The sequence below is a fragment of the Pseudopipra pipra genome, chromosome 3 (genome assembly GCF_036250125.1).
Source record: "Pseudopipra pipra isolate bDixPip1 chromosome 3, bDixPip1.hap1, whole genome shotgun sequence".
Classification (NCBI taxonomy): Eukaryota; Metazoa; Chordata; class Aves; order Passeriformes; family Pipridae; genus Pseudopipra; species Pseudopipra pipra.
Genome location: NC_087551.1, coordinates 1,688,826 through 1,716,708, shown reverse-complemented (window position 1 = coordinate 1,716,708; position 27,883 = coordinate 1,688,826). Strand labels below are relative to the sequence as shown.

Genomic DNA, 27,883 nt, shown 5'->3' with positions numbered 1-27,883 from the left:
GCTGAAGCGCCGGCAGGAGCTTCACAAACAGACCCACAGGAGGTTTTTTTACAGCAACACCAAGGATGTCACAAGTTTTTCCAGGAGCCAAGTGGCATGAGCTGTCCCACTGAAGCCACCCTGCAGTCCCAGGAGGTGACACCCAGCACTCTGTGGTGGCTTTGCCTGGGGCTGTCACCCCTCAGTGCTGGTTCCCCAGCCCTGTGTGTTCCCCTGCCTGGGGCCCTCCCACTACCCCCCTTTTTGGAGGAGAACAGAGCACCTGCCAACTGCACCAGTTATAAATGCTATTTTAATAAAAATGACGTGGAACCTGACCAGGTGGGTTTGTCTCTTTTCCTGTGGGTTGCTGGGGCAGTCAGGGGTGTGATGCCCTGGGCAAAGGGGGGTCTCCCCACTTCAGTGTCTCAAGGCCAAACCAGTAAAGGATTTAAAACGATTTCTCCTACTCTGGAAGGGAGTTTCTGGGGACAGCCCCGACTTTGCAACTGAAGCAATTCCTTTAATTTAAGTTGTGTTTGTAGCAAACTTGGGCCCTGGGGCTGGTAAAGTGCCCCAGCAGTCCGTAAAAGGCTGTGAGCTGGAGTTCATTCTTACACCCCTAAGCTGCACTACCTTTCTTTAAAATGAGGTGGCCAAGGTTGCACTTCCTTGGGGAATTGGACTTTATTACATTGCACAGCTGCCAAAGAGTGATTTTATAACGGGCTAATAAAGGGACCAAGTCCTGTGCTGTTAAAAATGCCAAAGTTACAATGTCTAGCTCTGACTTGTTGCCATAGGAATGACTTCACCTGCTCTCCATCTCTGCTTCCCTTCTCCAGGCTCTGCAGAGGCCAAGCCAGGGCTGGGCAGTGCAGGGTGTCCCAGGGCCTCCCTGCTGGACAGCCAGGGAATTCCCAGCGCTTGGAAAAGGAGAGCTCGTGCTGTGTGTCAGTGTAACCGAAATACTGATTTACCAAGGATGGAGCTGCTTGTCTGAGAGATCTATAAAGCTAAAGGGTGAGACTGGAAACCAAACCCCCTCACTCAGTGATGACAGAATTTGTTCTAAGAACACCCTTCTGTTCCTGGGGCCTGCAAGGAGCTCTTAAAGCTATCGCTTATTAATAACCTCTTCTTTTAGTTTCTCTGCCAGCATCTTCCTCTTCTGGAGCAACCTCTGCTTCTCTTCTGACACTTCCTAAACAAAGGGAAAAGGACAGGCCATGAGCAGCTTCCCTGGCAGGGAACAGGGAGCAGAGGGGAGAACATCCCCGAGGGAGCCCAACCAGGACACAGACTAAGAGCAAACAGGCATTTTATCCACTCAGAAACTGAGATGAATCATCAGGGTTTGGTGGTCCTGAAGCAAACCAGTGCCAACTGATCACTGAAACTTCCAGCCCAAAGCTTCTGCAAACCCAGTGAAAATACTGGAAATATTTCCTCCCCCCTTCCCCCCTCCTGCTGTTTTTGACCCTGCCCCACTGTCCAGCAGCAGCATCAACAGCTGCCCTGGGGGTTTGTGACTGAAGTGTGGGAGTGCTTCACCTGTCTGGGTGTCTCCTCCTCTTTCTGCTCTGTGGTGGGGGGTGTTGGTGCCCTGGGTTTGGACTCTTTCTTCGTGGCCAGCAGCAGGTCTCGTTTTTTCTTCAGATATTCCTCCCGTTGCTTCAGCTCCTGTTGTTCGGTTTCTGATAAACTCTGGGGGGAGGGAAAGATTTAAACCACGTGTTGAAATTGAAATTAAATTTTGGTATCAATGCCCTGTGCAAGAAAAGCATTTGCACCCTATTTGCCTCCAAAACTGTCAGCTGAGAACAAACCCAAGCTGAGTGTTCAAGCCAGAGCTGTCTCCTAAGAAATTATCATGGCACTGAGGCTGAATCCTGCTCTGAAAGCAGAATCATGAGCTGAACTCTGCTAATTAACCTGGGAATATCATCAAAAGTGTTTGCACGCTGGTTTTAGAAGAAAATTAAACTAACCCAAAGCAACCTGATTCCAGGAACAGAAACAACACTGTCTTAAGTGTATATTCCACGTGCAATCCTGCTCCTGGCCCTGCAGCTCCACGTTTGGGGTTTGTTCTTGTTTGGTTTAGACTTACAGGCCCTTTCCCCCCAGCTTTCTGTGCTGTGTTCTCTGAGTGTTTCCCAGGCCTCTTCTTAGTGTCTTCTTTCCCCTTGGCACAGGAGGGCTGAGGTAAGTTTTCAGTTCCTTTTTGTACTGGGCAGGCTGGTTTTAGGTCTTCCTTCAGAGATTTATGAGATCCCTCTAAGGAATTTTACAGAGAAATTGGAAAGAAGAGAAAAGAGATAAAAATAACAAATCAGTGTTTCTTCCACTATCCAGATGTGTCTTCTCATGAAATGGAAAACTTTTTAAAAAAAGGCACATTTCTCCCCTTTTTTTCCTGAGGTGGGAGCCAAAGCCTCTCCAGTCACCAGACAGGGGAGCAGGGGGTGTTCCAGAACTTTCCTGAGACTCCTCTGGACCAGAACTCCTCCCAGGTGAGGTGAGGTGCTGCTCCTGCTATTCTTTTATTATTAATGAAGAGCCCTGTGACTGTGCTGTCCTGTCTGCCTGAAGGTGTTCATATATGTGCAGGAAAACAGGTGGGGAAATACCAGTTTGTTCATTCAGTTTGAGTCTGTCCATAACAGCTTTAAGCTGGAAAGCGTCACAATCCCACCCAAAACCACAAATGTGACGTTGAAAATATTAAAATGAGTAACTCAAATCTGAACCAAAGGCAGAAGGATTCAGTTTGGTGGGCTGTGAATGACCCTTAACAGTGGAAGGCTGGTTCCTTCAGAAATATTTGGTGCAATTGTAAATGTAATGTGTAAATTCGGTGTATGAAGGGAGAGAGGGCGGAGCTTTTTGAGTGGATGATTCAGAGTTGCTTGCAGGGAACTTGCTGTTCTTATGGTGGCACAAACACAGTCAGTTCAAAGATAAAAACTGCTGTTGGGCTCCTCTATTTCTCCTCCACTTGGAGTAGATTTGGAACACCATGGAATAGTTATAGGCCCTGGGCTGGGAGGGATTCCTGCAGGGCACTTTGTGCCAACACCCTGCTCAGAGCTGGGGTGTTTTACTCACAGCCTGAAAATCTTGGCACGAGTGGGCTCTTGTATAACTTAAACCCCAGCTCATATTGCACACTCAGCATTGCACACCCCCCTCACACCCCCTAAAATTACCTGGGGGGCATCTGGCAGTTTCTGCAGCACCCTCAGCTCCCTCTGTGGATTCCTTTACTTTGACAGCTCCTCTCGAATTCCCTGGAGAACTGTGGGTGGCATCTGGTGCTCTGAGTTTAGCTTGTGCCTGAAATCAGAAATGAAGGAAACCAAACCAGGTGTTACAGCCCCTGGCACTGCACTGCAGGCATCCAACTGGCCACACCAGGAAAGCTCCCAGAAGAACCTCCAGGTAAAGCTGTGTTCTTTCACCTTACACACGCCCCAGTCCCCCTCTTGGAGCAGTTAAGCCAGCTGGGGTTTGCCCAGAAAATGTCTACACTGTTCATCAACCATCTAACCCACACCAGAGCCCCTCAGCAGTCACTAGAATATGGAATTATTTTGTACTAAAACACCCTCCAAACAACAAAGGCATCACTGAACACCATCACCTTGTCTGTCCAGGGGAATTTGGCTGGGCCTCTGCAACCTGGCTCTTTTAGGAAGAATACTGCTATCCCTGGATAAAGCTGCCTCCTTTCCCAGGGCAGGGGGGTATTGCCACGACTCCAATCCCCTTTTCCACGTGGTTGGCTCTGCAGGACACACAGGGCTGGGCTCCTGGAGGGGGTTTCTGGGTGCTGGGGATTAGTTCTGGCAGTGCCGTGGGCACTCCATGAAAACTCTGCTGTCCCTGAAGGGGTCCTGGAGGTAATTCCTGCAGGATTAGGGAGGCTGTCATCCCCAGGCAGCTCGTGCTTTGAAGTCTCTTTGATCCTGACAATATCAGTAATTCCCACGTTCTCTGGGCCTCAAAGGTTGACATCTGCTCCCAGGATTTTAGGATTTGGGGACTGAGGGGGGATGTGGTTGTCATGGGATACGTGTCCTGATGGCACACTTGGAGTGATCCAGTCACAGCCAGGACAGGAATGTCGGGGTGTTCCTTAATTCTAACTCCCAACTTACTCAAAAAGGTCAGGCACTCACCTCCTCAGTCCTCTTTCTTTCCTGCTCTAGGTCATATTCTTCCTTGGATTTTCTGTAACACAGAGCACAAGAAAATACTCAAAACTTGTTTAGTGTTAGTGATTTTTAGGTAAATTTAGCACTGCTTAAATATTCCAGGACTATCTGGATACGGATATTTAATAGTATCCAAAATATTTCCATGACTTCAGTGAAAACACACTCTTAATAGAAGTTAATAATTGGGAGAAGCACACAAACCCCACTGCCCTCTTTCCCTGTGCAAAAATAACTGTGTGGGAATTCCCAGGGCTTTTCTATCCCTGGTTTAAAGACAGGGAGGGAAGTATTTCCAGGATGGAGAGGGGAAGCAGCACCATCCAATACAACCTGGATTTGTTTCTACACCTGTGAACTGGGAGTGGGGGCTTTTGAGGACATCATTTGTTCAGCAGGATTTTGACAAGAACACTCCTGCCAGCAGGAAGATGAAGGCAGTTTCCTGGGAAAGGCTGGAAGAGTCAGGTCCTACAGCCCTTTATTTCTTGTTTTAGCAAAACACCCAAAGTAGGAGGGATTTGTTTCTCACCTGAGAACCTCCTTGAGTATTTTCATTTCTTCTTGCTCTATCTCACTGAACACATCAGAACCCTCTGTCAGACACTCAGGCAACACACCTGGAAAAAAAAAAATAGGGGAAAAACATTATGTCTTGCTATAAAGGAAATGATTTTGTGCTTCAATGGGCAGAGAGAAGAAAAAAAATATCCAAAAAAAAAAGCAAACACAAGGAAACCACATCCACAAACCCAAAGCCATCTAATCCTTCCTCTCTGTAACTGTTTCCAAAGGGGTCCTGGCTGATCCTGGAGGTCCTGGCAGCAAAAAGGCAAAAGTTTCTGCCTCTGGAAGTTGGGACATGCCAGGTAAAGCCAAGCTCTGTGCTGGCCAACTGAACCACTCCCAAATTTAGCTGTTAGATGGAAGGGGACATTTAAAAATGATTCCCTGAGAAACAGGAGGCAAACCCAAATGGTGACACTACAGACATGGAAGAAAGGAGCAGGGAGATGAAAATCCTTTCAGGAACATCAGCAGAGCAGCAAAGCCCAGTGTGGATTATCTTCCTTATCTCCTTTTTCAGGTGTGCATTAGCATGGGGAAGGCTTTAGCTCCTGGTTTCCCTGTGGATTTTTCAGGGTGAAGTGCAGAGTAAGCACAGCAGGCAGTTCAGCAGAATTCAAATTATCTGTGTTGGCACGTTTGAGGAGCTCATTGCTCCAACAATTGTCACCAAAATTCTGTAACCAACAACTCAGTCAAGTCTCACAGAGAGACTCAGACAAGCAGAAGTGAAAAATGTGTTAAGTTTATAAACACAGGCAGGTGGCACTGGGAATGCCAGCCAAGGACCGAGGATTGAAATCCCAGTCCCAGCAACACCAACTGAATGTTTCCCAGTGACCTGAGCTGGGACAGAACCACGATTCCACACCCATTTTGAATGGATTAAACAGCCCCCAAAAGAACTCTGAAACCCTGAAGGGACCCCCCCTTCACCCCTTCTCACCATTCCTCTCCTTGATGATCCGAATGGCCTGCAGTTGCATTTCAATGTTTTTCTGCACCATCATTTTTTTAAATAGCCTAAAATCCTCTGCTGCCAACACTGTCTGCAGGATGGCCTGGGGGGGAAAACACACCAAAATCAGACCCTGCAGGAACCACAGCCAGCTCAGGCTGCCTGCAGTTCCACTGACACTCACATTCTGAAGAGTTTAATAGTTCATTCTCCTACCTGTCTGTTTTTCCAGACACACAGTAATAGTCAGGAAAAGAATCTGGTGGGTCATGCCTTTGGATGAACGTGTCTACAATAATATTATGACAGAACTGGGGTTCCCAGTGTAAGTTTGCAGCTGTAAGTCGTTTGAAAATTACAGTTTTAACAAGAAAGCTTTTCCAAGCTCCATCTCCCCCCAGCTGTACCAGTGCAAACATAAAGCTAAGAATGAAATCTAAATCACAAAGCTGAGAATTAATCTGTTTGCTTGAGGAAGGCAAATACCTGTGAGGTGTGAGTCTTTGCAAGTGGGGATGAAAAAGCCTCTTGAAACTTCTCCTCATTGATTCCAACCTCTTTGAGATAGTCCTCTAGCAACCTCTCCACCTGTAAGGAAGGACAGGCCTCACTCTGTCAGCTTTTTCCCTAAGAACCACGTGAATTTTTCTCATCACTGCACATTCTTTTCTGCTGGGGTGCTTTTTAAGCTCACAGGAGAATCACTACAACAGTGCAACTCATTTTTTCTGGTGGATGTTGGCTCCTGTTTATCCAGCTGATGCTTTTTAACATCGAGCATTCCCAAGTCTTGTTACAAAAAGAGTGTTTTGGAAATCTGCATGGATTGGTTTATAGACATTTAAGCTCAAAAAAAAATCCTGTCATTTCTTTCTGCCAATTGAAATTTAAGTCAGAAGATTTCCCAGACTGCCCAGTGAACAAAATACAAGTTGTGTGTGTTCTCAGACTTCCTGCTCTTTGTCATTTTAACTTGACAGAAAATAACATCACTGCCTTCAAGACTGTATTTATAAGCTTGGTAGATATGTTAATTTTAATTAAAAAGGTAGCACAGAGTAAGATATGAGTGTGTCACAGTCTCTTTTCTACCTATCTGGTGTCTAAGCATGAAAGCACAAAGGACAACTAGAGCTCAGAGGATTTCTAAAGAACAAGCAAGGTTAGGAAGCTCTAAATAACAAAGATAACCCAATGAGAAGTTCAGCTAAATGCTAATTTAACATTTTAAATCGGTTTCCTTAGAAATTTCCCCCCAACAGTGAATGATGCTCACCAGAGCTTGGTACTCCTGATAAATCTCTGTGTAAGACAACTTGCTTTCTTCTTCATCATCAAAAACTGGGGGGGGAGGGAGGAAGAAACATTTTCCAGTCAGTGTACACGGCGCCACAGATTAACTGATGCCTTAAACAGAGACATTAACCTTTACAAGGGAATATATTCAACATGTTTAATCACCTGAAAATATGATTAATGATTTATTATAGCCATGTGTTTCTTCCCCACACTCAGGCCAAGCGTGTGCTTTTGGTAATTTAATGTAATTAAGTGTCATGATTTAATATTGGGGAAATGTATCTTCCTGATGGACTTGTAAGTTGAGGACTGAGCAGCTACATTCACTAAAAATTAAGATTTAATAGAGGAACTACCACAGGAACCTGTGGAGGGGTGTTCCAAGGTGGCAGATGACACAGAGAGCAGGGAATGTCTCTCTCTCCATCTATTTACATGGAGGATGGGTTAATTAATGACTTAAAACGAGTTTTTTTAAATGTCAGCCTTTTAGCCAAGGTGATGCAGGAAAATGAGCCCCTGCCTGCATAAAACCAGGCAAACCCAAAGAGGAAATGTGGTGAAGTTCTGTTTTAATCCTGTTTGCATAAACCCATCTCAAGAACTCCTGAGTGGAACTGTCAGGCTCACGATCTCCGCGCTGCAGAGGAGGTGGAAGGAGCAGAATGCCAGGGAAGCTGAAAACTAAGGGTTTTTTTGGGGGGGGGGTGGTAATTTACATTTTTTTCATGCCAGCAAGGAAGAGAGGTAATGTAAAACCTGGCAATTAAAGCAGAGGCTTAGAAATAAGGCTGCCTCAATCCCCTTCAGGATTAGCCACTCCGTGTCAGACAAGTCACTTCCCGGGAGCATCCTTTGAAGCGGTTGCAGGAATAGGGGAATTCTGCTGGAACTGGTGGACGAGGGAGGTTTAATCTTCACATGTAGGTGACATCCCTGATGGGGGTGATGCCCACGGAATTAGTGTGACCTTCACCCACATGTGGGGTGACTTTGTGAGCTCCTCCGACGCCTTTCCCGGCTGGGAGTGCCCTGAGCCTGGAGGAGGTGGCAGTTCCTAAAGCAGGAGGCACTGCCACCACTTCCTAACCCCTCCCAGCAAGTGCAGTGAGAGAAATCCAATCACACACTTCAGGCCCCGTACTAAGCCAAGGAAATTTGCTTTTTTAATCAGAATCTGGAACAGCAACGTTGCTTTTGGGTTTTTTTGCACGAGGCGACGATTTTAACGAAGAAATTAAAAAAAATAAAAATCAAATTAATTTAAAATATCTAATAATAAGTTCAAATGGTAGGAAATGTGTACAATTCTTACTCCCACGGCAACCACCACATTCCCAAAGCCAAGAGGGTGGAGACATTTGACAGCCCCTGTTGCCTCCTGCACCTCCTCCCCTCCGGGGATCCCTCACAGCCCTTTGCAGACCCCCACCTTCCCCCCTGGCTTCTCTGTTCCCTTTGTCCGGGGTGACACAGGGCTGTGCTCTGTCCCCAGGCTCAGGACACGCTGGGATGAAGTTCAGTGCCACGTGCAGGGAGCTGCAGTCAGCATCTCCTCCCAGCTAAGTGGCATTAGGAGTGCTTGGAACGGAGACCTTGGATTTCATTGACTCAGGGCTCTTAAATCACACAGTCATTGTTCCTTTAGGGGTTTGGCACAGAGCCTCTGGTTGCCCAACAGCAACAAAGACCTGAAGAACCACCCTGTCACGACAAGCCAGGGGACCCTGATATCCCGGGAGACAAGCTCACCATTTTCCTGGTAAAACTGAAAATCCTGCCCAGAACCCCTCAAACGGGATGAGCTCGAGTCAAGTTTGGTTTGAGTCACGGGCTGGTGAGGTGGTTCTGTGCTGGGAGGGAGTCCCAGGCCACAGGGGCTGTTTATTCCTTTTGTACCTTTATCTGCTGGTGCTCACAGCTATTACCAAGCTTATTTATGCCCAGATGATGTTTCAGTGAGCACCTTGGAACATCTGAGTAAAACCAGAAAGCCCTCTTGCCCTAAATACACACCCATCGATTCAAGTGCAGTTCCACGTGAAAGGAAATCAGTGCAGCCATAAGAAATTATGGGAGAGGGAAAGAAAACCATTATGATCATTTACAAGCTGAAGTGCAAGGACTGGGCCCAAGCAACTACAGTTCCAAAATGAATTCCTTACACACCGACTTGCCAAAATTCACATGGTGTTTTCGAGCAATCACAAATTATTGTCAGTTGATGAAAACGTTGCTAATTTGCTTGTCCAGCCCAAAGACCAAATGTTTTGGCAACGTGAAGAACTGTGCCCTGACAAAGTCTGTGGGTGCAAGGGCAGCAGTGGGATCAGCCCAGCAGAAGGCCCCATCCCAGCCCTGGAAAATTACAGCGGGCCCACAATCTTCTTACTGCCTGCAAATTCCCCTCAACCTTCTAAAGAGAGATCATCGCTCCCGAGAGGGATAAATCAATTCCCTGGACACCTAAACCTACACCCTTCGCATGAGACCGCAGCGCTTCGCCAACTTTGGGCAGACTTCCCAGGAGAACACTTCCAGGCTGGATTGCCCTATCCCTTCCCACCTCCAGCAGCTTTCCCTCCCTCGTTTCCTGCTGTAGTAGGGCAAGGTGTATGGGCCCCACCATGATCATGCCTCGGGTAAAGCTTGGGAGGAGGAGAAATGATTCTGGGTAACTGAGAAGCAATTTTTGTCAATAATCGCAAATTAAAGCTTCTTTCGGCTTCCAAAGGGTTTAGGCACTGCTTTCAGACTTGCCCGAATTGTCTCTATTTTGGTACTGTAAGGCTCCAGGTGTTCTTTGGGCAGCAGAAATTGTTCTGTGAGCAGCAGAAGTAATTTAGCCAAATCTCTACATCAGGAAATGTTTCCTCCTTCCCTCACTACAGACACACCTGTACAGGTCTCCCCAGGCTACAGGGTGATCCCAGGTCCCCCTCACTGCCTGGACTTCCACTTTTCCAGGCTGTTCCCCAAGTTCTTCCTTGATTCCCTCCTTTCCTTCTTGAGGAAGAAAAGCAGGTTTAACTGGAGTTGCTTCCGAGCTAAACTCACGCACAGGACCAACTGCAACACACGACTGGTACCCACTGATTTTTAGTGCTGACTGTCATTTCTGGGAGGTACTAATTTAGGGCTTCCCACCTCTGAACTGACAACGTTCACACAACTGCTGGAACTTAACTTTGGGCCTTCTCCTCCTCTGTCCCACCGGCCAGGCGGCGCTTTTGGCTGTCCTGCCCCGTTTCCCACGGAAAACCCGCGGCGCTGGGAAAGCCTTGGAGGCCGAGCGGGGCGCAGCTCTCGCCCGGTGTCAGCCGTAAGCTCCCGCCGTAATCCCAGGACGAGCTAATGGATGCGAGTCCTGGCACGGGGCTGGCTCGGGGGCCGGCGCGGGCCCCGGGAGCGCCCGGCGGGGGCCGCGCCCGTTCCCGCACAGCCCCGGGCACCGGGGGGACCCCGCGGAGCGGGCACAGAGCCCGCGGGGCCATCGGGGACCCGCCCGGCCCGCCCGCCCGGCCCGGCGCTCACCCTCGCAGTTGTGCTCCATGAACTCCAGGATGGGGATGGACCAGGCGGGCCCCCGCAGGAACCCGGCGATCGTGTCCACCACCCACTCCACGTCGTCCTCCTCCTCCGCCGCCATGGCCGGCGGCGCGGCCGCGATGGCCACCGGCGTCACGGGGCGGGACCGCCCGCACCGGGGCCGCCCTCGCGGCATTCCCTGGAATCCGCCGGCGGGAAGGAGGCCCGGCAGCCGCTCGGCACGGCGGCCTTACCTGGCGCAGGTGGGCGCCGGGCCCGCGCGGCAGCAGGAGGGGTGGGCACCGGGGGGGAAGGTGGGCTGGCGGCAGCATCTCCCGCTCCATCGTCCCGCTCCATCGTCCCGCTCCATCGTCCGCTCCATCAGTCGTCCCGCGGCATCCCGGGCGCGGGCACCCCGCACCACTGGAACAGAAGGAATTAGTAACTGCAGTGCTCGGCGCTCCCCGGAGCCCGAGGGTACCTGCCCAGGGCAGTCACCCAGCACGGCAACAAGTTGCTCAGCCAGGCTGCGGCTTCCCTGTGTTTGGGGATAACCGGGACACGATGGGACGTGGCCCCGCGCCCCCCAGAGACTCCCCCAGCTGTGATATTGCCTCTGTCACAGTGTCACAGCACAGCTGGGCTTATGCATCCAATTTTTATAAGGATGATCCCGGGGGATGGAAAATTCCCATTATCCCCAATTGTATCGCGCCCAGAGTGCAGGGACAGTGTGCAGCAAACAATACCTGGCGTGTGCCCTGCTGGCTGTTGTACCTGGTGCTCTAATTCTAATTAAAACGCTGGTCACTCATCGGGCCTTCGTGGGAACAGGGATAATCTGTAACTCGGTAATGTTGTAAATACCCTACGGCGAAAGAATTGGGAAACGATTTACAAGGCTACAGGTAAGAAGGTTTACATGAACACTCCATTATTGGGGGTTTCGTAGGGCTGCTGGTTGTGGCACGTTTCTCCACTAAAATTAAGGTTATTTCTCTCACTGTCCTCGCCTGTTACACTGCTCAGGGACTGGGAAGTTTTTCCCAGTATTGACATTTGTTTCCCTCCTAATGCTGGATGAATGGCGCCTTACTGGTGTGTCACTGGTGAGTGAAAAACCTCCAAAACAACCAAAACCCTTTGATATCTCCTCATCCTTTTAAAAAGATGTTCATGGCCATTTTATCCCCTCCCAGAGGACTGCCCCATATTGTCACATTCTGCCTGTTGTTGTCAGGGCAAACACTGGAGTTGTGGTTGTTAACAACACAAGAAAGGAAGCAGGAAATGATCCCTGTCTGAGTCACAGAGAAATTATTGCTTATTTTTCTCTTTTCTGTGAACAGGTTGCTATTTCAGACATTTTGACACGTTCTTGGGTCATTGCTTTATACATATATATATATATATAAAAATATATTAAAAAATATAAATACTGACTGGTAAATTTTGTCAAGGCCTTTCCAGTCTCTGCATTCCACTGAATTCTTTATGTCAGTGCCCAGCTCCCTTCACTCCAGTGGGTTCCACTCATATGCACAATAATAAAGAATTCTGAAATGCCAAAATCTTGGGAATATCTGACTTCTTAGTGGCGAACGTCGCTGTTGATCTATTGCTGCCTTTCTAAATTTATTTATCTATTTATAAACAAAAAAAAAGAGGCAAAAAAAGTGAGCAGATGAGCTTTCAGCCTTTGGCAAAGCAATAGTTTTTACACCACCTTTAATTTCTTCCAGGTGGATAATTTTGCAGATGTTTGAGTAGTTTAAAGGATATTGGCAAATGGTTAAACAGTCTTGTTATTAATTACTCTTTTGTTTAGGCTTTAATTCTTATTATTAATTACTCTTTTGTTTAGGCTTTAATTCTTCCATCCCCCTGTTTTGTAATTGTCTTACAGCTGCAACAGCTGTAAATATTTTCACTTTAGTAAATCTGATACAACTTTTCCAGTTTGTTTTCATAAACTTTCATTTGGGAGGGGTTCTTTTTTTAGGGAATAAGTCTACCTTTGACAGGAAATTGTAGAATTGTGGTATAAGTGACCTCAAAGAGAACCCCAAGCTCAAGTTTCTGGAAACCTGTGGAGCAAAGGCCTTTTCCTTCAGTTCAACAGACAGAGCTAAATGTGACTTTTGCTTGAAAGGTCACAAGTTAAAATACTGCTTGGTTTGGGATTGTTGGCAATTACTTATTGATGAGGTTTTTTGGTTAAATATGTTACACTTCAGAGACTTCCCTGTGCTTTAGTCAAAGCTCAAACAGAGGAGAAATGCAAACACGAGGAAGTGCTTGAAGTCAGGCAGTGAATCCTGAGTTATCCTCATTTTCCTGCCCTCAGGGATGCTGAGCTCCTGCAGGAACTCGTGAAGCTCTTCCTATTTAGGTCATTTTCTTTCCTTTTATAAGGCTTATCTTTTCCCCTGGCACTGGGAGGTTTCACACAAATGTAAGGCTGTTTCCTGAGAATCCCCTCTGCCTGAGAGGCCATTCCTAATGTAATTATCTAACAATGAGCACGTGCCATCGCTTTGCATGTAATAATGATTCTTAGCTAAATTATCTCATCTTAAAAGCATCTCAAGTGTCCAACATCTAAAGCTTTCACTTTATGACTTGTGGAAATAAGAGATACTAAAACTACAAGAACACTTATTTCTTCCCTCTTTTATGTTTTTTTTTTTCCATTTCTATACTTGCCATTTTAACCATGCTCATTTTATCCACACATTTATCCAAAAGTCTACCCATAAATTTGATTTCTTCTATTTTCCTGAAGCAAATTTTGCTCTTCATTTATGGGATTTATTCCCATATACACCTGTATATTTTCCATGGGGATTTTCTCCATGCATTGGCCGAGTATTTTAGCAGCATTTGAGTAATTGCTGCAGTGCTTTCACCATTATTTTTCCTGGGCTGTCTGCACCTCTCGAATTCTAAAAAGCCTTGAAGTGATGTGGATTTTTCTGTGCAGCTTCAGCTGTCATTGATGGAAGATGAACTGGAGCAAGGTGAAGTCTGTGGTTTGATTCGAAGCCTGGGAGCTTTGTTACTCTAATCTCTTCTGGCACCGAGTTCTCCAGCCGTGAGCAGGTTAAAAAGGGAAAGGGAAAAGGAAAAAGGAAAAGCTCTGTGACCTTTATTTGGAAGTGGGTAATTCCACTGAACCAGGAAGAGCTCTCACACCCTTACTGACACCATTTCGTACTCTACAGATGCAGCTTTTCCTGGTTCAGTGGAGTTACCCACTTCCAAATAAAGGTCACAGAGCTTTTCCTTTTTCCTTTTCCTTTTATTCAGGCACCAGAACAGATCTGAAGGCTGCCCTTGGGGTTTCCTTGTCTGCCCAGTGCAAGGGGGAATTAATTAGTTTGGGACATGAGTTGGGTTGGAGTCTTTTAGTGTCACTGCAGGGCTTGGCTTTCAACAAGGCATTTACAGACAAAAGTGCTGCTTCTGGGGGCTCTGTGGAAGGGACTGAAGGAGAGTTTGCATTTCTGAGTTTTATTATCCACATGTTTCAGTTGCCCCCAAGAACTTTGGCTAATTGCAATGTATTCTTGGTTATAAAAGCAAAAAAAAAAACCAAAACCAAAAGACAATGCATTGGAGAGCCTCACAGAAACTGTGCTTTCTGCTGCAGAAACAGAGAAATCAATGGGATGGACAAGAAAGAAATCCTTCTGGGGAGATACAGATGGAAGTGGTTTGTGCAGACCATGGGTTTCAGATGGTAGAACCTTGAGCACGTGGGATATCGGGATAACTATGCAAATTAGGTGGGCAGATTACACACAGCAGAGAGCAGAACTCGATCCCATCTCCCAGTGTGCCTTATCTGTCACATCCCAGGTGCAGAAGAGGTTCTGTGCTCACCATGGGATGAAGCCACGTGTTCAGGGTGACACAGCAAGGTCAGGGTGACTTGTTTTGGGATCTGAGCACAGCCCGTGAATTCCAAACTCCTCACACCAACCCACCAACTCATCCCTGCTGCAATTGGCCTTCCAACAGCTTTCAGGTGAGGGGCACTGGGCAATGAGGGGTTTGCCACCACAGCCAGCACCGGGAAGAGTAAAGGTGCTGTGTGGTGTTGCTGCTTCACTCCTGCTCTGCTATTTATTTTCTGCGCCTGCGACCACAGGAAGGCACAAAAAACAGAGGTGGGATTGCAGCTGGAGCTTTTCCCAGCTTTATAAACAAGTTAAATGATAGCAGCACTAGCAGGGCTGTTCCTGTTCCTACTTGGAGGGCACACTGGGTGTAGGATTCCAGTGCCTGCGTGGTTTTCATTAGGCTCTGGGTAATTTTTCGTAGCGGATTTTTATGAAAGCACCATGAGTTATTTATTATGTAGTTTGTATTTGTGGGATTTTTTACTTGTGCTTTAATGTTATGATTTAAAAAAAAAAACAAAACCAACCCAAAACAGTTCTAGCAGTTTGGCAACTTTGCTTTCATGGAATGTTCATCATCAGGTGACGTAACTGTGGTGAATTTGTGCCTGTACCATGGATTACCTCACAGCAGAACTCAAAGCTGGGGGCTGTGCTCTCATTGCAGAGGACTTATTTCACCCCCTGTGTGCCTTGCTCGTGCTTTTTTAACCTTGTAAAAGTTCCCAAGCGTGGCAAGTGTATAAAACTCGTGAACACTCCTTCCCAAGGTGTGAAGGAGTGGGCTGGTTAGAGTTTGTAGGGAACACACACAGGGAGTGAGGTGGGATGAGGAGCAATAAAACCCGTGACTTCACCTTAGTATGACAGTGGAAGGCAAGGAGGGGAAAGGTACCGGTGCACAAAGCTTTTGCTGTGGCCTTTTCTCTCTAGTCCCAGTGCTGTTTTCTGGAGAGGCACAGACTGGAACCCACCCTGCTTTCAGCTGGAGGGGACAGGAGTCAGCCAGGGGCTCTTGTTTTCCACAGCCTGCAGGGACAAAGGCTGGATGGAGGGTCTTTGAGGTAAACTGCTGTCCCCAGAACGAAGGAGCACTGACGATCCTGTCAGACCAGGCTGATTGCTCCTTGCCTCTTTATTGTTGCTGGTTTGGGCTTTGGGGGGTTTTATTGTCTTGGGGTTAGTTTTTTTTAGGAGTGGGGTGGTGCATTGCTGATGTTTTCTTAGCCAGTTCCTGATCCTGGTTCCCCAGAGCTCGGGATCTGTTGGGAAGGGGTTTGCCATGATGTGTCTCTGCGAGGTTTGATGGAGTTCTGCTGGTCTGCATATGCTCACAGGCTCACGGGGTGAAGCTAATCCATGCTTTTGCACTCTTGGCAGCAATCCTGGCAGGACTGTGGGCCATGAGGAGAGCTGGATGGAGGACAAGGGTTGGGGGGAGGTTAGAAATTGCATTTGAGACTCTGCTGGGAGTCCTAATACCCGTAATGTGTTCACTGTGATAAAGTAGGGAAAGTGCTTGCTTGGGAAGGCTGACAAGAGACCAGCAAGATCCATTTTGGTGCTGGGGATCACAAGGCTCCTTCCTGACACTTCACTTGGCTGGACAGGCTTAGCTTACTATTCTAGAGCAAACAACAAAGCAGCTCTGCATTGTGGTGCCAGAGTAGTAACAGAGCACTTCCTGTACTTGAAATTCAATTTTACATTCCCTGCAGAAATACACATGGTTTCCAGTGAAATAAATGGGGTTTAGCATGTTTGGTATTAATATTACTGGCTCCTTGCTGTTTGTATGCATTTTGGTGCCAGAATGCTTTTGTATGAGAAAAATATGGCCTGAAAGCTTTAGTACAGATGAAATGCTGTACTTTTGACTTGGAAAATGCCTCCCAAAGGCCTCCTGTGGTGCTCTGTGCTGTGCACTAATCTGTACTAGGATGGAGCGACTCGAACCCACCCTCACAAAGTGTTTAGCTCCCTGCTGCACAGCCTGGTGAACACTTTCTGTGGCAGGATTTCCAGCTGTAAATCCAGGATGCCGGAGGGGATAAGGGATGGGAAAGAGAAGCACTTCCAGAGTGGCAGACTCTGAAGCTGAGCCAGCGTGAAAGAATGGGATAAGTAAGTCACTGAGCAAGAGGTACCAGTGAATCCCAAAGCCTGTGGTGGTGGGGCTTGGTGCCAGGCCTTCACTGCTCCCCACAGAACCCTCCAGTGAGGAGGGCTGACACTGGCAAGTGAGGACAGGTTGCTCAGAAAGGTCAGTGACAGTCTGTGACAGGCTGAGTGATGCTGTGGTGGGTTAGGAGCAGGTGACTGGGGATACCCGGGGCAGGGATTCTGTTTTAAGGTGCACAGTGAGTCTGGATGGTGAAGGGCAATGCTGATGGCACACAGGATAAACACCAGCAAGCTCAGGTCTGGACCTTTGGGTGTGCACAGGGGCTGAGAGCTTTGTTCTCAGGGCCCACTCCAGCCCCTGCTGCTCCCCAAGGCTCAGCCAGCCTCTTGCATAAGGCTCTTGGAGCCTAAAGCCAGCCCTGTAAGCACAGAGCTCTGATGGGCACAGCAGGTCCCAGAGCAAACTGCCCGGGCTGCTGGGGAGGCAGGTTGGGTGGAGAAGCACCAGGGGGGCTGCAAAGCAAAGCCCAGCTCAGAGGCATCCACAGCAAAGTCAGTGCCAACCCAGCAAGCCCTGGAATCCCTTGGCACCAGAGGCAGATGTGTGATCTCGTGCCAGTCGTGCATCGTCTGGGCTCAGATGGTTTCAGGGAGCAGTAACTGAGCTCACTGCCCTTAATTTGTTCCAGTCCCCTGTGTGGGCACACCCTGCAGCAGCAGCAGCTCTTCATTTTCAAATCAGCACTTCTCTGACCAGATTTTATACACAACCCTCTCAAAATTCCTCGTGTGCTGTTCCTCTTGTATTTTTTCCCACGTCAGAAAACTTGTTTTAATGCTTTTTCTCCTTTTCTCCTAATAATCTGGTGTCTCATAATACACCTTATTTATTTCCTAACTCCTTCTTACCTGCCAAAATTTCCGATTTGTTTTTTCCCCCCCATTCTCATTTTCTGGATCAAAGCATTTTTAAGTTGGTCTGTACCACAGATCAGCACTGTTATTTTTGCTGAAGATTTGGTGGATTTTAGTTACACAGTTTTAGGCAGAGCCAGGATTACAGAGAGGTTTGGGAGCAGCAAGGCTCGTGTGTATCCACATCAGCCTAATAGAAAAACCGTGTGCAAATTTCTGGGGCTTTATTTGCACGTTAAAGTAGTAAGTTTAATTCACTTTGTAGCTGAGCAGTCGCCCTCAAGCTTTCTGCTCCTGTGCATCTCCATAAACACAAATCCTCACGGGGGCACTCTTGGTTCGAGCACAGAGCAGAGGAGGTGCAGTTTCAGCTGGAGTTTTCCTTTGTAGTGCACTGACAAAAAAAAAAGCCTAAGGAGCTCCTAGGATGACTTTCAAGTCACGGTTAAAAATAAGCTAAAATAAGTGTTACATAAGGTAAGGGAGCTTCAGTTCTACGATTCTGTTATGAAGTGAATCTAGTTATATAATGTCTGCTGCCAGAATTTCAACTTTCACTTCAAATAGGGTCACACTAGGAATGAAGGCTTAGTACTGAGAAATGGTATTTAGCTGACTTACCTTTATCAATATTTTTCTTGTTTCTTCTGCAACTGCCATTTTTTGTGCGTGTGTAAAAGCAGGGGGGAAATAAACTGTCACTGTTATGTGATGTTATGGATTTCCTGCTGTTACAGGCTGTGATACATGACCCATAGTGACAGGGAAAACTGGGATACTTATGGGAAGGATTTATTTGGGAATTTAGAGGGAGCTTCCTGCTTGGTGTCCATTTCCCAAACCCATGATAATTGAACTGAAATTATTTCTAACCCTCTGTGCCGTCAAGCTTCTTTTCCTGTCTCTTGAACAGCTGGATTTCTCTTTGTTATCGCTGTTAATAAGCACTGGGAGAATTATTAGCTCTTCAAAGAGCAGACATATAAATATGACATTATCAGAACAATGCCATCATAAAACAGCTCCAGAAAAATGGCATTAAACCCCTCTTTTTGCCTTTTTTTTTTTTTTTTGTCTTGCTGCAAGAGCATTTAGTGGCCAAAACTGAACGGTGCCACGGGCCCTGGAGTGAGAGATTCCTTCGAAGAAACAAGCCCTGTGTTGTTCACCAGGAGGATTAGCGGTTCCTAAACGCCTGAGTCATTTCTCAGGCACGGTCCGTGTAGCTGTGACAAAGGACACTCCGGAACTCCCGACACTCAGCGCAGGTAGGGCTGGGCTGGGGGAAGGCTCCGGGGCTCGGGGGTGGATAATCGGGAGGTGACTCGTGGGCTGTTCCCACGATCAGTGCCCGAGCCCTGGGCAGCAGCCCCTGCTTCCCTTCCCTTCCACAGGCAGGGTGGGAGCTCCAGCTCCAAGCAGGGATCTCCTCGCAGGCAGGAGCCCTCGCCGTGCTTTGGGATAATGATTATTATTGCTGCCAACACCCCTCTTGGGTGACTGTCAGCCTGAACTATAGCACCAAATTGGCTGTCCTCCTTTGCTAATTAATTTTGTTTGTAAAGTACTCCTCCGAGGGAGAGGGAATAAATGTTGCCATTAAGGACTTAAATAGGCTTTCAGATGAAATGCCATAACCAGCTGCAGGTCAGCAACAAACCATTCTTTGTTAAGGTGTTTTCCTTTTGCAGAGATACAGCCTGAACAAGCTGAATAATCTCATCCTTTTAAGGCAGACCGTTAAGGTGGACTAATTCTGTGATCAAAAATATCTCATGGGTCACAGTAGCAGAAAAACTGTGTGAAAAGGGCTACAGTGTTCTACTTACTTTGTATATTTTGACCTATATTTAAAAGTAATAACCTTAAGCAAAATTAAACCCTTTCTGGCCCACAGAAAAAAATATCAGGCTGAAATCAAGACTGATACACACAGAAATCAGAATTCTAATCTTACCCAGGTTATTAAAAAAAAATATCAAAGAAGTCATAGACTCCTTTGGGTTGGAAAAGACCTTTAAGATCGAGTCCAACCATCAACCCAGCACTGCCAAGGCCAGCACTAAACCACATCCCCAAGTGTCACATTTACATGTCTTAAAGCCCTCTGGGGCTGGTGACTCCACCACTTCCCTGGGCAGCCTGTTTCAGCAATAATTTAGGCGGCTTGTTGATTAATATCATCATTAAAATATCAGTAGTGTACGAAATTGCTTCACAATAGATAAAAGAAAAAACCCAACCAACCAACTGACATCTCAGTGTAAGCGTGAAATCACAAGGAAAAATATTACTCTTTTGGCTTTTGAGCCACTGCACACCAACTCTTAACTCAGGAATGGTGTCACAGAGCAGCACTAAAAACCAGAGGGAACTCCAGCACTGTATGAGCACCTTAGGAAAAAATATAGCGTTTTAGAGTATATAAAGCTGGCAAGGAGAGTCCACCCAAGGGAGACGTTTAGACACTACAAAGGAGGAGGCAGGAAATAAGCTGTTGGTGGCAGTGGCTGGGAAAAACCTGAATTAAACGGCCTAAAGTGTCACTGGAGGTTTCAGCAGAAAAAAGAATTGGCTGGCACAGAAAAATATTTGAATGATACATTTGAAAGCCTGGTAGGTTTGGGTAAAAAAATGGCTTATTTTCCAGAGAGGAACAGCGTTAGGTAAGAATTTCAATTTTGTGTTAATCTCCAGTTAAATTGACAATTAAAGCAATGCCACAGGGAGTTGAATCCTCTGGACTCAGAGCAAACAAAGGGGTCTTAGAGTTACCAGTGGCCTCTGAAAGAGGTGTGATTGGGGAGGCTGTTCCCAGCTTTAGGTGATTCCTGATCCACACTCTTGCAAGAAGCTTCTTCAGGAATCCCATCTAATAAGTGTAATTACCATTTTTTGACCTGGCATTAGTTATTTCTTCATTACCTTTAATTTTTTTTCTATTAATTGGTTAAAATATTTTTATATCACTCTTTTTAATGTGATGCTGTAAAAGAATAACGTGTGTTTTCTTGTTCTACAAGCCTGTCAAAAGATTTTCCCGAAGGCAAAATAAGGGATATCTTAAAAGCTTTTAATTGTTTCACTAGTATTTCATAGAGAGGAAAGCTGTTTTCAGACGTAAATAATTTGCCAAATAACCAGGGGTAAAGTCAGACGTGGAAATGGATAGGATAATGGATAGGATAATCCTGAGCTCAGAGGTTTGAACAGAAGTGATTCTACCACAATTATGTTTTTAGTGCTGTGTATTTTTCCTTCTTCTTGTGGGCATAAGGAAGTCCATAACTAAGTAGACAAATGGAAACCTCAAACACAGAAATGTGCTGCATCCAGTTCATCATGTAGTGACCTTGGGAAGATCCCGAGTGCCATCTCCAGCTGGAGAGGAATGCCTCTAATGAGCCACGCTGCCAGCAGAGGTTAATGCAGGGCTCTGGAAGGTAATAACTCCTCCTGAGCTCGGGGCCTGGCTCTCATGGCAGCATCACCCAAGGTACTGGGGCAGGTGACATCGAGCCTGAAAACGTGGGTGAGAGGAGGGAGGCACCAGCAAAGGACAGGGGGGCAGCTACCAGAGAAGTGGTGCTGGTTGAGCAAACTTAGGGTCATAGTAAAGCAGAACTGAGGCAGCTGGAGTTCGGAGGGGTACGGAATTCTTTCCCAGGGGTTACAAAACCTCTGGTGTTCTGTGAGGCTGAGCGGTGGGAGTGCCCCTCGCTAAAGGAAAGCCCCAGGGAACGAACCCAGCTCCCTGTTTGTGTCTGTCCCTCAGGGCTCCGAGGTGCCACGGTGCTGCTGCTGGCACGGTGCTGCTGCTGGCACGGTGCTGCTGGTGCCACGGTGCTGCTGGTGCCACGCCGTGCCTTGCTTTGTGCAGACACCCGGCCAGCTGTGCCTGCTGACAGCGAGCACCCCGGGCTGCGCTCTGCTCCTCCTGCTGACAGCGAGCACCCCGGGCTGCACTCTGCTCCTCCTGCTGACAGCGAGCACCCCGGGCTGCACTCTGCTCCTCCTGCTGACAGCGAGCACCCCGGGCTGCACTCTGCTCCCCTGCACTCTGCTCCTCGGCAGAGGAAGTGCAGAGCTGCTCTGCCGTTCGTCTCCCTGACCCAGTTGGTAGGAAACGCTGCTCGCACTGGCACGGCCTTGTTTGACAGAAGGCATGTCAGCAAGGGCTCGTGCTCGGTCTCACTCCACTGGCCACAACAGGAGTGAGTACCAAAGCCATTGTCCTGGTAACTGCTGTCCTTGCTGTAGTGCTTAATGCTCGATTTTTTTTTTTGGGGGGGGGCAAATCTATTTTCCTTGTAGGCAGCAAATACCAAAGGGAAATTCCCAACCAACATTATTAGGCAGTCTTGTAGCTGGCAGCTGACAGCCAGAAACACAGCTGGACGTTTTATTGGCTGAACAGGAAGGAGATCTGAATTGCAACACTAAGTTCAAATGAATTTTCTTTGAAAGGCACTATTTCCCTGACACTCTCTTACAGCGAGTCTCATCCTATGGAAATATTTAGGAACAGCTATTCAACTTAAAAATCAAGGTAAGTACTTGGCCTATTTTTGATCCCATCAGCTGACCTGCCACAGTAACATCCTTCCTGCCACTCCAACTGCTTGAAAAGAAACAAAGAGCTGCAGGCACCTCCCTCCTCAGCTGAATCCCGGTGTTAAATGTACTTTCATGGCTCTTTCATGGTTTAAGAACTGTCTGTGTCCTTCCAGGAAAGTGTGGATGTGTCAGGTGGGCATGGCTGGAAATGGTCACTGCCTGTTCCTGCAATGAGCATTCTGCCTGACAGGAATTCTGATGCCTGTGATGCAGAGAACTGCCCAGGATGGCACATACCCACACAGGGTATTTTGTCTGCTGTCTCTACACTTATTTCTTGCTACTTGGTACAACGGGACACAAACTGCAAAGTGTCTGGGATCTGTAAAAAACCTTAAATGGACAATGCCAGCTTTCACCAAGCCCCCGCTGTTTTGTTCTTAATTTTTCCCCTTTCCATAAAATGGCAAGGAATCCTGAACAAACTCTCCGGGCTGCAATAGAATGGTATGCAAAGAGTGCAATAGAAACGGAAGATCCAGTGTTAATATACGATCATGTCATTGTGTTATTCAAGGGCCAAGGGGTGAAAAAGAATAACAGAAGACATATGGCCCAGAGTTTAATGGAGTTCCATTTCCAAGGATGTTCTGAACAGAGTGGAAGTTTTAAGAATAAACCCTACATTTAAAGAAGTACTTTTAGGCACACTTTGAGAGCACACATCTTAGGGTCAATAGGTTGTTGAGTTTATTGGTGATGGTGGTGGTGTTGTATGTTTGCGCTTATTGAGATGTTATGGATACAATAAGGAATGTTACAGAAATGCAATGGAAACTGTTCACACAGTTTCTGTCCTCCGACATTTTCCCTCCAAACACTCATTTTGAGGTTACTTACGGTTTTCTCAGAAAATTCCCTGAAGGTTGATGGGGGATTTTGGTCACCTCAGAGCAGACCCTGCAGCAGGGAAGAAATCTTCAAGAATTGTTGTGGAATTTTCGGTTCTTTATTCACGTCACAGAGGGATTTCCCCTTCTTTTCACTCCTGTGGAACAAGAAGTAACTTTTAGCTTGCTGTGTTTGTGGGACCTTTAGGAATTCCTAGCAATACTTAAAAAGGCTCAGCCCCTCAGTGCCTTTACTCTTCCCTTTCTTTCCCTATGTATTCCTATAGCCTTGCTTTGATGGGGAGCAAACACAGGACAAGGAAGGTGACTCTCCTCATCATCAGCTTGCAGTTTTCACTAGACACTGTCCTCTCGAGTCAGCCCAGGATCAGAAAATTCAGGTTTTGACTGTGCTTTCATAACCCTGCTGTGGATCCCAAGCATCCACATTTGGTCTGTGTTTTTCCCCTTTTCTGATGTCTCATCAGGCAAAGGCCTATCAACACAGCAGGAAGCAAAACCAGCAGCAGCAGCAGCGTCACCTCCTTTCTGGAGAGGAGAGGAAGAGAAAACCACTGTGTCTCGCAGCAGCTAAGAAGGGCAGGGTGCTGGTAATTTATTCCTAAACAGTCCCTGGCTCCCTGAGGGCAGGGCTGACCAGAAATCTTTTGACCAGCTCAGCCAAGGTAAGTGGGGCTGTGCAGTGACACCGCCCTGCCCTCTGCAGGTTTAAGGCATCGCTCGGTGTTCGAGTGGTTCTTTTTCAGATTTTATTTTGCAACAACAGGCACAGGAAATGATGCCAGGAGCACAACGAGTTCCCTGAGAAGATGAAGTAACCCTGTGATTTGCAGATCTGGGTTCTGGGCACAGATCATTGAACGTTTCCATGTCTTCTGTGTCGAGTCTTCGTGGGACCAAAGGAGGTGCAAGAGAAAGGAGCTGGGGATGCTTCACCTGTACAAGAACAAACACTGCTCTTCAAACAACAAGGGTAATCTCTAAATCCCTTTCCTCAGAAGGAGTAGGCTACACACTGTATTAAACACTGACAGTGCTGTTCTAGAGAATGAGATGGGAAAGAGAAGTCCTGTTCTCTGTGTATTTTTTCAAATTATAAAAAGGATAATTTTTTAAGTTCCAAAATACTCCCGAATATACATTCTTATAATAGTTAAAACCATTAAAATTTAATTTAATAATAATGTTTCTTCTCTGTTTCTGGGTCAGTTGTCAACTTCCTCAGCTGGTGCTGAATTGGAGTAACAAAGTTCTGGGATTAACCACTGTAAATGTAGTCATTAAACTTGCTTTTAGGTGCCTTCCCAGGTAGAAAGTGCTAAAACAATGCAGCCAAATATATCACAAACTACAGGTTATAGTGGTGTTGCTCCATCACGTGAATTAGAGCTGTGATTTGTAAGTATTTCCTAGATCAGTGCTCCTGAGGACTCCCAACAGCCATGCCAAAAAATGGAAACCTTCCCTATTCGGCTTGGGATCAGAGGAACAACTCAAAAGACAAACATTTCAATGCATTCTGAGGGTTGTCTGTCAAAGAAGGAATCAGCCATCAAAGGCTGACACCTTCCTGTCAGGGGTGAGTTGTCTCACCTCTCTGAGGTGGCTGCAGTCCAGCTCCTTCTGGCTCTGATGCCTCTGCAAACGTCAGCCCTGGCAGCGGCTCGTCCTGCTCCAAGTCCGTGTGTCCCTGAAAATGAGGTAAATGCTCTTACACTTGGTGGGACAGAGTGGAAATCACAGACACTTTGGGGCTTCTCCACAGGTTTTCAGGCCTCTTAGTCCTGAAAAAAAAAAACCCAAACAAACCAAACCAAAACCGAAAATAAAACTCCTCAGACTGTTTCTGGAGAGCTTTTCTGAAATTTTATCTTGTGCTGATGTTTCCGGTTCAAATAAGGAACCGTAAATCATCTGAGACCAAAGAGATGACGAGGCATTTCATAGAGACATTATGCAGTGTTTATCTCAAACAGCTTCTGCAGGAACGGTGCTCGACAGCCGTGCAGGCCAACTGCAGGATGAGGATGGGGGAGCAAAACCACCTGAAACTCTTTAATCCCATTTTTAACGTTGTGGAATCTCAGTACAAAGCGTTTTCTCCGGGAGCCAGCTGGTGTTAGGAACACATGACCACTACGTGGGCTATCAACCTCTCCCAGCCAGTCTCTAATTCCTAGAAATTGCTTTATGCCCAAGTCATTACTGCCTAATTAGAGCCCACAAGGGGAGTTCCATGGCACTGTGGGCACAATTGCATGTTTGGAGGCTCCTGCCAGACACAGGGACTGTAAGTGCTTGGTTGGTCAGGCTCGTACAAAAATGCTTTTGTAGCTGCCTTCAAGGGCTGGGAGTTTATTGGCAGTTATTTCACCCATGGATCACCAGGTTCTTATTCAGAACCAAGACTGCGGAGTTTTCCTTTGCCCTTCCTTATTTCTTTTGTTTTGAGTTCACTCAAAAGGTCTGGTTTTGGGGGTGGGGGGGGAAGACCTGGTTATGACTGAAGAAGTCTTAATTGTGAGAATCAAAACAGTCAGGTAACTATGAAACATTGTTTTAAAAAAAAAATCCTTGGAATACAAATGACATCCTAATATTTCAAGGTCCATACTTTATTTTTCTAATCTAATTTTAGACCTTCTTCATGGGAAAAAGGTCACGATTGGAATTTTTTTTTTCCCAGTCTTGGACCATTAGGACAAATATTATTATCCAGTATTTGGGTTAAGAAAAAACTAATCTGTTTAGGTGTTGCTTGATGTTTTTCAAAAGGACTTAATTTCAGTCATTTTTATTGCAATGTTTTGTGGGTTTGGGTTTTTTTTGTGTGTGTTATTTTTTTCTTATTGTATGTGCAAAACTAAAGGTATTGGGAAAAAATGCTGCTGCAGTTTAATTTATAGTAAACAGAACCGAAGCTGGATTTAGCTGGAGATTTTTTGAGATGCTTTGTCAATAAACTCCATAATGTATTAAGCAGATATGGCCCTGTGTGTTAATGGAGGATTGGAGATTGGAAGCACAAGTGGCAGGAAGTGGCTCAGGGAAGGGACAATGGCTCAGGCCAGCAAACTGCTTGTCATCCTCTGCTTCCCTGAGAAACCCATCCAGAAAGCTGGATTTTGCATTAATGTGGGTGTCTGGATTTCACCTCCTGAGGGGGAAACCTGTCCTGATTCTGGATTCCACCCGCCGAGGGGAAAACCTGCCGAGTTTTTCCCCTCACAGACACCTTTACTCGCAAAAAGGAGAATGGAAGAGCATCTCCCTCCTGCACCAAGTTTTCCCCCTCACAGGTACTTTTATTCCCTTAAGGGGAGTGGAAAAGCACCTCCCTCCTCATGCCTTTTTCCCCTCATGGGCACCTTTATTCTGCATGAAGGGAATGGAAAAACATCTCCCTCGTACACTGAGTATTTCCCTCACAGGCATCTTTATTCTCCTAGGAGGAGTGGAGAATCTCTCTCCCCTGCCAAGTTTTCCCCTCACGGGCACCTTTATTCCCCAAGAAGGGAACGGAAGAGCATCTCCCTCCTGTGCCGAGTTTTTCCCCTCACAGGTACATTTCTGCCCCTAAGGGCAATGAAAAAGCATCTTCTTCTCGCCCTCACAGCTACCTTTATTCCGCATGAGGGGAATGGAAGAGCATCTCCCTCCCTCACTGACTTTTTCCCTCACAGGCACCTTTATTCCCCAAGAGACGAATGGAAGAGCATTTCCCTCCCTCCCGCACTTTTCCCCTCGCAGGCACCTTTATTCTCCTGAGGGAGATGGAGAATATCCCTCCCGCGACGAGTTTTTCCCTCACGGGCACCTTTATTCCCCAAGAGGGGAATGGAAGAGCATCGTCCCTGCGGGGCACGTTTATTCCCCGGGAGGTGGGCGGAGGAGCCTGCCGCTCTCTCTCCGCGGAGGCTCTGAGGGCTCGGGGCTCTCGGGGCTCTCGGGGCTCTGAGGGTTGGGGACACTCTGAGGGTTGGGGACACTGAGGGTTTGGTCTCCCGTGGCTCTGAGGGCTCCGGGCTCTGCCCGCAGCCGCATCGCTCCCTCGCGCGCGCGCGTCCTGCAGCGGTTCCCCCCCGGCCCCGCCCCTCTCTAATCGCGCCGCCATCCCCGCGCGGCGGCGGCGGAGGGATACGCGGCTGCGGGCGGAGGGATCCACACGCTGGAGCCGCCCCGGGCAGGGAGAGCGGGCGGGAGGGAGGGGAGGAGGGAGGGGAGCGGGGCGAGCAGGGGGCGAGCGATGCGGCGCGGCCGCGCGGGCTGAGGCGAGGCAGCCCCGCTGCGGGCACGACGGCGGTGGGCGGCGGAGCCGGTGCCGCGAGAGCGGCGGGAGAACAGCCGGGGAGAGGTCCGGGGGGCTCCGGCCGCGGCGAGGGGAGAGCGGAGCCTGAGGGGAGGCGGCCGGCGCGGGGGAAGGGCGAGGCTGCGGGGCCGGGCGGCGCGTGCCGGTCCTGCCGCGCTCCGGAGGCGCAGTTGAGTGGAAAAGGGAAGGGGGTAGAAAAGGGAAGCGGTTTAAAATAGCCCCCGGTCGCTCCGGGGGGTGGCTCCCGGTCCGTGCCGTGGCGGGAGGGCAGCGGGCTCCGGTGCAGCCGCAGCCCGGGGGGCTTGGCCGTGAGAGGGGCGGGGGGCTCTGCCCTCGCTGCTCCCCTCGCCCGCCCGCCCTCGGGGCTTTTTTGTGTGGGGAACGGGCAGGATGAGCTTGCGGAGTTTTGCTGGGATTTCTCCTTCCTTTCTGAGGCGCTGCCGCTGCTGAAGCAGATTTTCCCCTTCCTCTCTTTTTTTTTTGTCTGATGCAGAATCCCAGTAGCTAGGCAGCCTCCCTCTTTTCTTTCCTCCCTTCCTTCCTTCCACCCCTCCGCTATGTAGGGAGGGACGGGCATCAATGGAAAGGCTGAAATACGCGTAGATGGATTT

The 27,883-nt window shown here is 47.7% G+C and overlaps 2 protein-coding genes and 2 long non-coding RNA genes across 8 annotated transcripts; 2 read left to right on the top strand and 2 right to left on the bottom strand.

The window, feature by feature from the left end:
• Nucleotides 1-273: 273 nt before the first annotated feature.
• CFAP36 (cilia and flagella associated protein 36) lies at nucleotides 274-10,923 on the bottom strand. Of its 2 annotated transcripts, none has more exons than XM_064651021.1 (10): nucleotides 10,806-10,923; nucleotides 7,001-7,065; nucleotides 6,211-6,312; nucleotides 5,713-5,827; nucleotides 4,732-4,819; nucleotides 4,164-4,215; nucleotides 3,192-3,318; nucleotides 2,093-2,259; nucleotides 1,534-1,686; nucleotides 274-1,183 (listed from the first exon to the last, which is right to left on the bottom strand). In XM_064651021.1, exons 1-10 carry the CDS (start codon nucleotides 10,906-10,908, stop codon nucleotides 1,097-1,099), a joined length of 1,059 nt encoding a protein of 352 aa, XP_064507091.1. In that variant the 5' UTR covers nucleotides 10,909-10,923; the 3' UTR covers nucleotides 274-1,096. The 2 variants fall into 2 exon arrangements, with proteins under 2 accessions (XP_064507091.1, XP_064507090.1); XM_064651020.1 differs by lacking the exon at nucleotides 10,806-10,923 and adding an exon at nucleotides 10,558-10,723.
• On the bottom strand, nucleotides 10,905-27,849 carry LOC135412321 (uncharacterized). 4 transcript variants are annotated; one of them, XR_010429565.1, is made up of 5 exons: nucleotides 26,718-27,849; nucleotides 24,557-24,653; nucleotides 22,953-23,100; nucleotides 11,995-12,194; nucleotides 10,905-10,974 (listed from the first exon to the last, which is right to left on the bottom strand). XR_010429565.1 is itself a non-coding variant. In XM_064651012.1 (4 exons), the coding sequence occupies exons 1-3, from the start codon at nucleotides 27,847-27,849 to the stop codon at nucleotides 23,001-23,003; spliced, it is 1,329 nt and encodes a 442-aa protein (XP_064507082.1). In that variant the 3' UTR covers nucleotides 11,448-12,194; nucleotides 22,953-23,000. The 4 variants fall into 4 exon arrangements, 2 of the variants coding, with proteins under 2 accessions (XP_064507082.1, XP_064507083.1); XR_010429564.1 differs by lacking the exon at nucleotides 10,905-10,974 and adding an exon at nucleotides 11,331-11,419; XM_064651012.1 differs by lacking the exon at nucleotides 10,905-10,974 and having other exon boundaries at nucleotides 11,448-12,194.
• Nucleotides 11,383-14,176, top strand: LOC135412340 (uncharacterized). The gene is made up of 2 exons (XR_010429598.1): nucleotides 11,383-11,459; nucleotides 12,554-14,176. It is a non-coding gene; the product is annotated as an uncharacterized LOC135412340 (long non-coding RNA).
• Nucleotides 23,095-25,938, top strand: LOC135412335 (uncharacterized). Its single transcript, XR_010429590.1, has 2 exons — nucleotides 23,095-23,628; nucleotides 23,710-25,938. It is a non-coding gene; the product is annotated as an uncharacterized LOC135412335 (long non-coding RNA).
• Nucleotides 27,850-27,883: the final 34 nt, after the last annotated feature.

Bases quoted from the DNA above. Each gene is read 5' to 3' on its own strand.
- LOC135412321 (XM_064651012.1), bottom strand. From the start codon at position 27,849: ATGCCCGTCCCTCCCTACATAGCGGAGGGGTGGAAGGAAGGAAGGGAG. The intron at 24,654-26,717 runs GTGCCTGCGAGG...CCTCATTTTCAG, and splicing joins TCTCCCTCAGGAGAATAAAG to GGACACACGGACTTGGAGCA. The intron at 23,101-24,556 runs GTGAGACAACTC...CTTGTTCCACAG, and splicing joins ACTGCAGCCACCTCAGAGAG to GAGTGAAAAGAAGGGGAAAT.
- CFAP36 (XM_064651020.1), bottom strand. From the start codon at position 10,672: ATGGCGGCGGAGGAGGAGGACGACGTGGAGTGGGTGGTGGACACGATC. The intron at 4,820-5,712 runs GTGAGAAGGGGT...TTTTTTTTCCAG, and splicing joins GATCATCAAGGAGAGGAATG to GTGTGTTGCCTGAGTGTCTG. The intron at 3,319-4,163 runs GTGAGTGCCTGA...TTCTGATTTCAG, and splicing joins AAAGAAAGAGGACTGAGGAG to GCACAAGCTAAACTCAGAGC.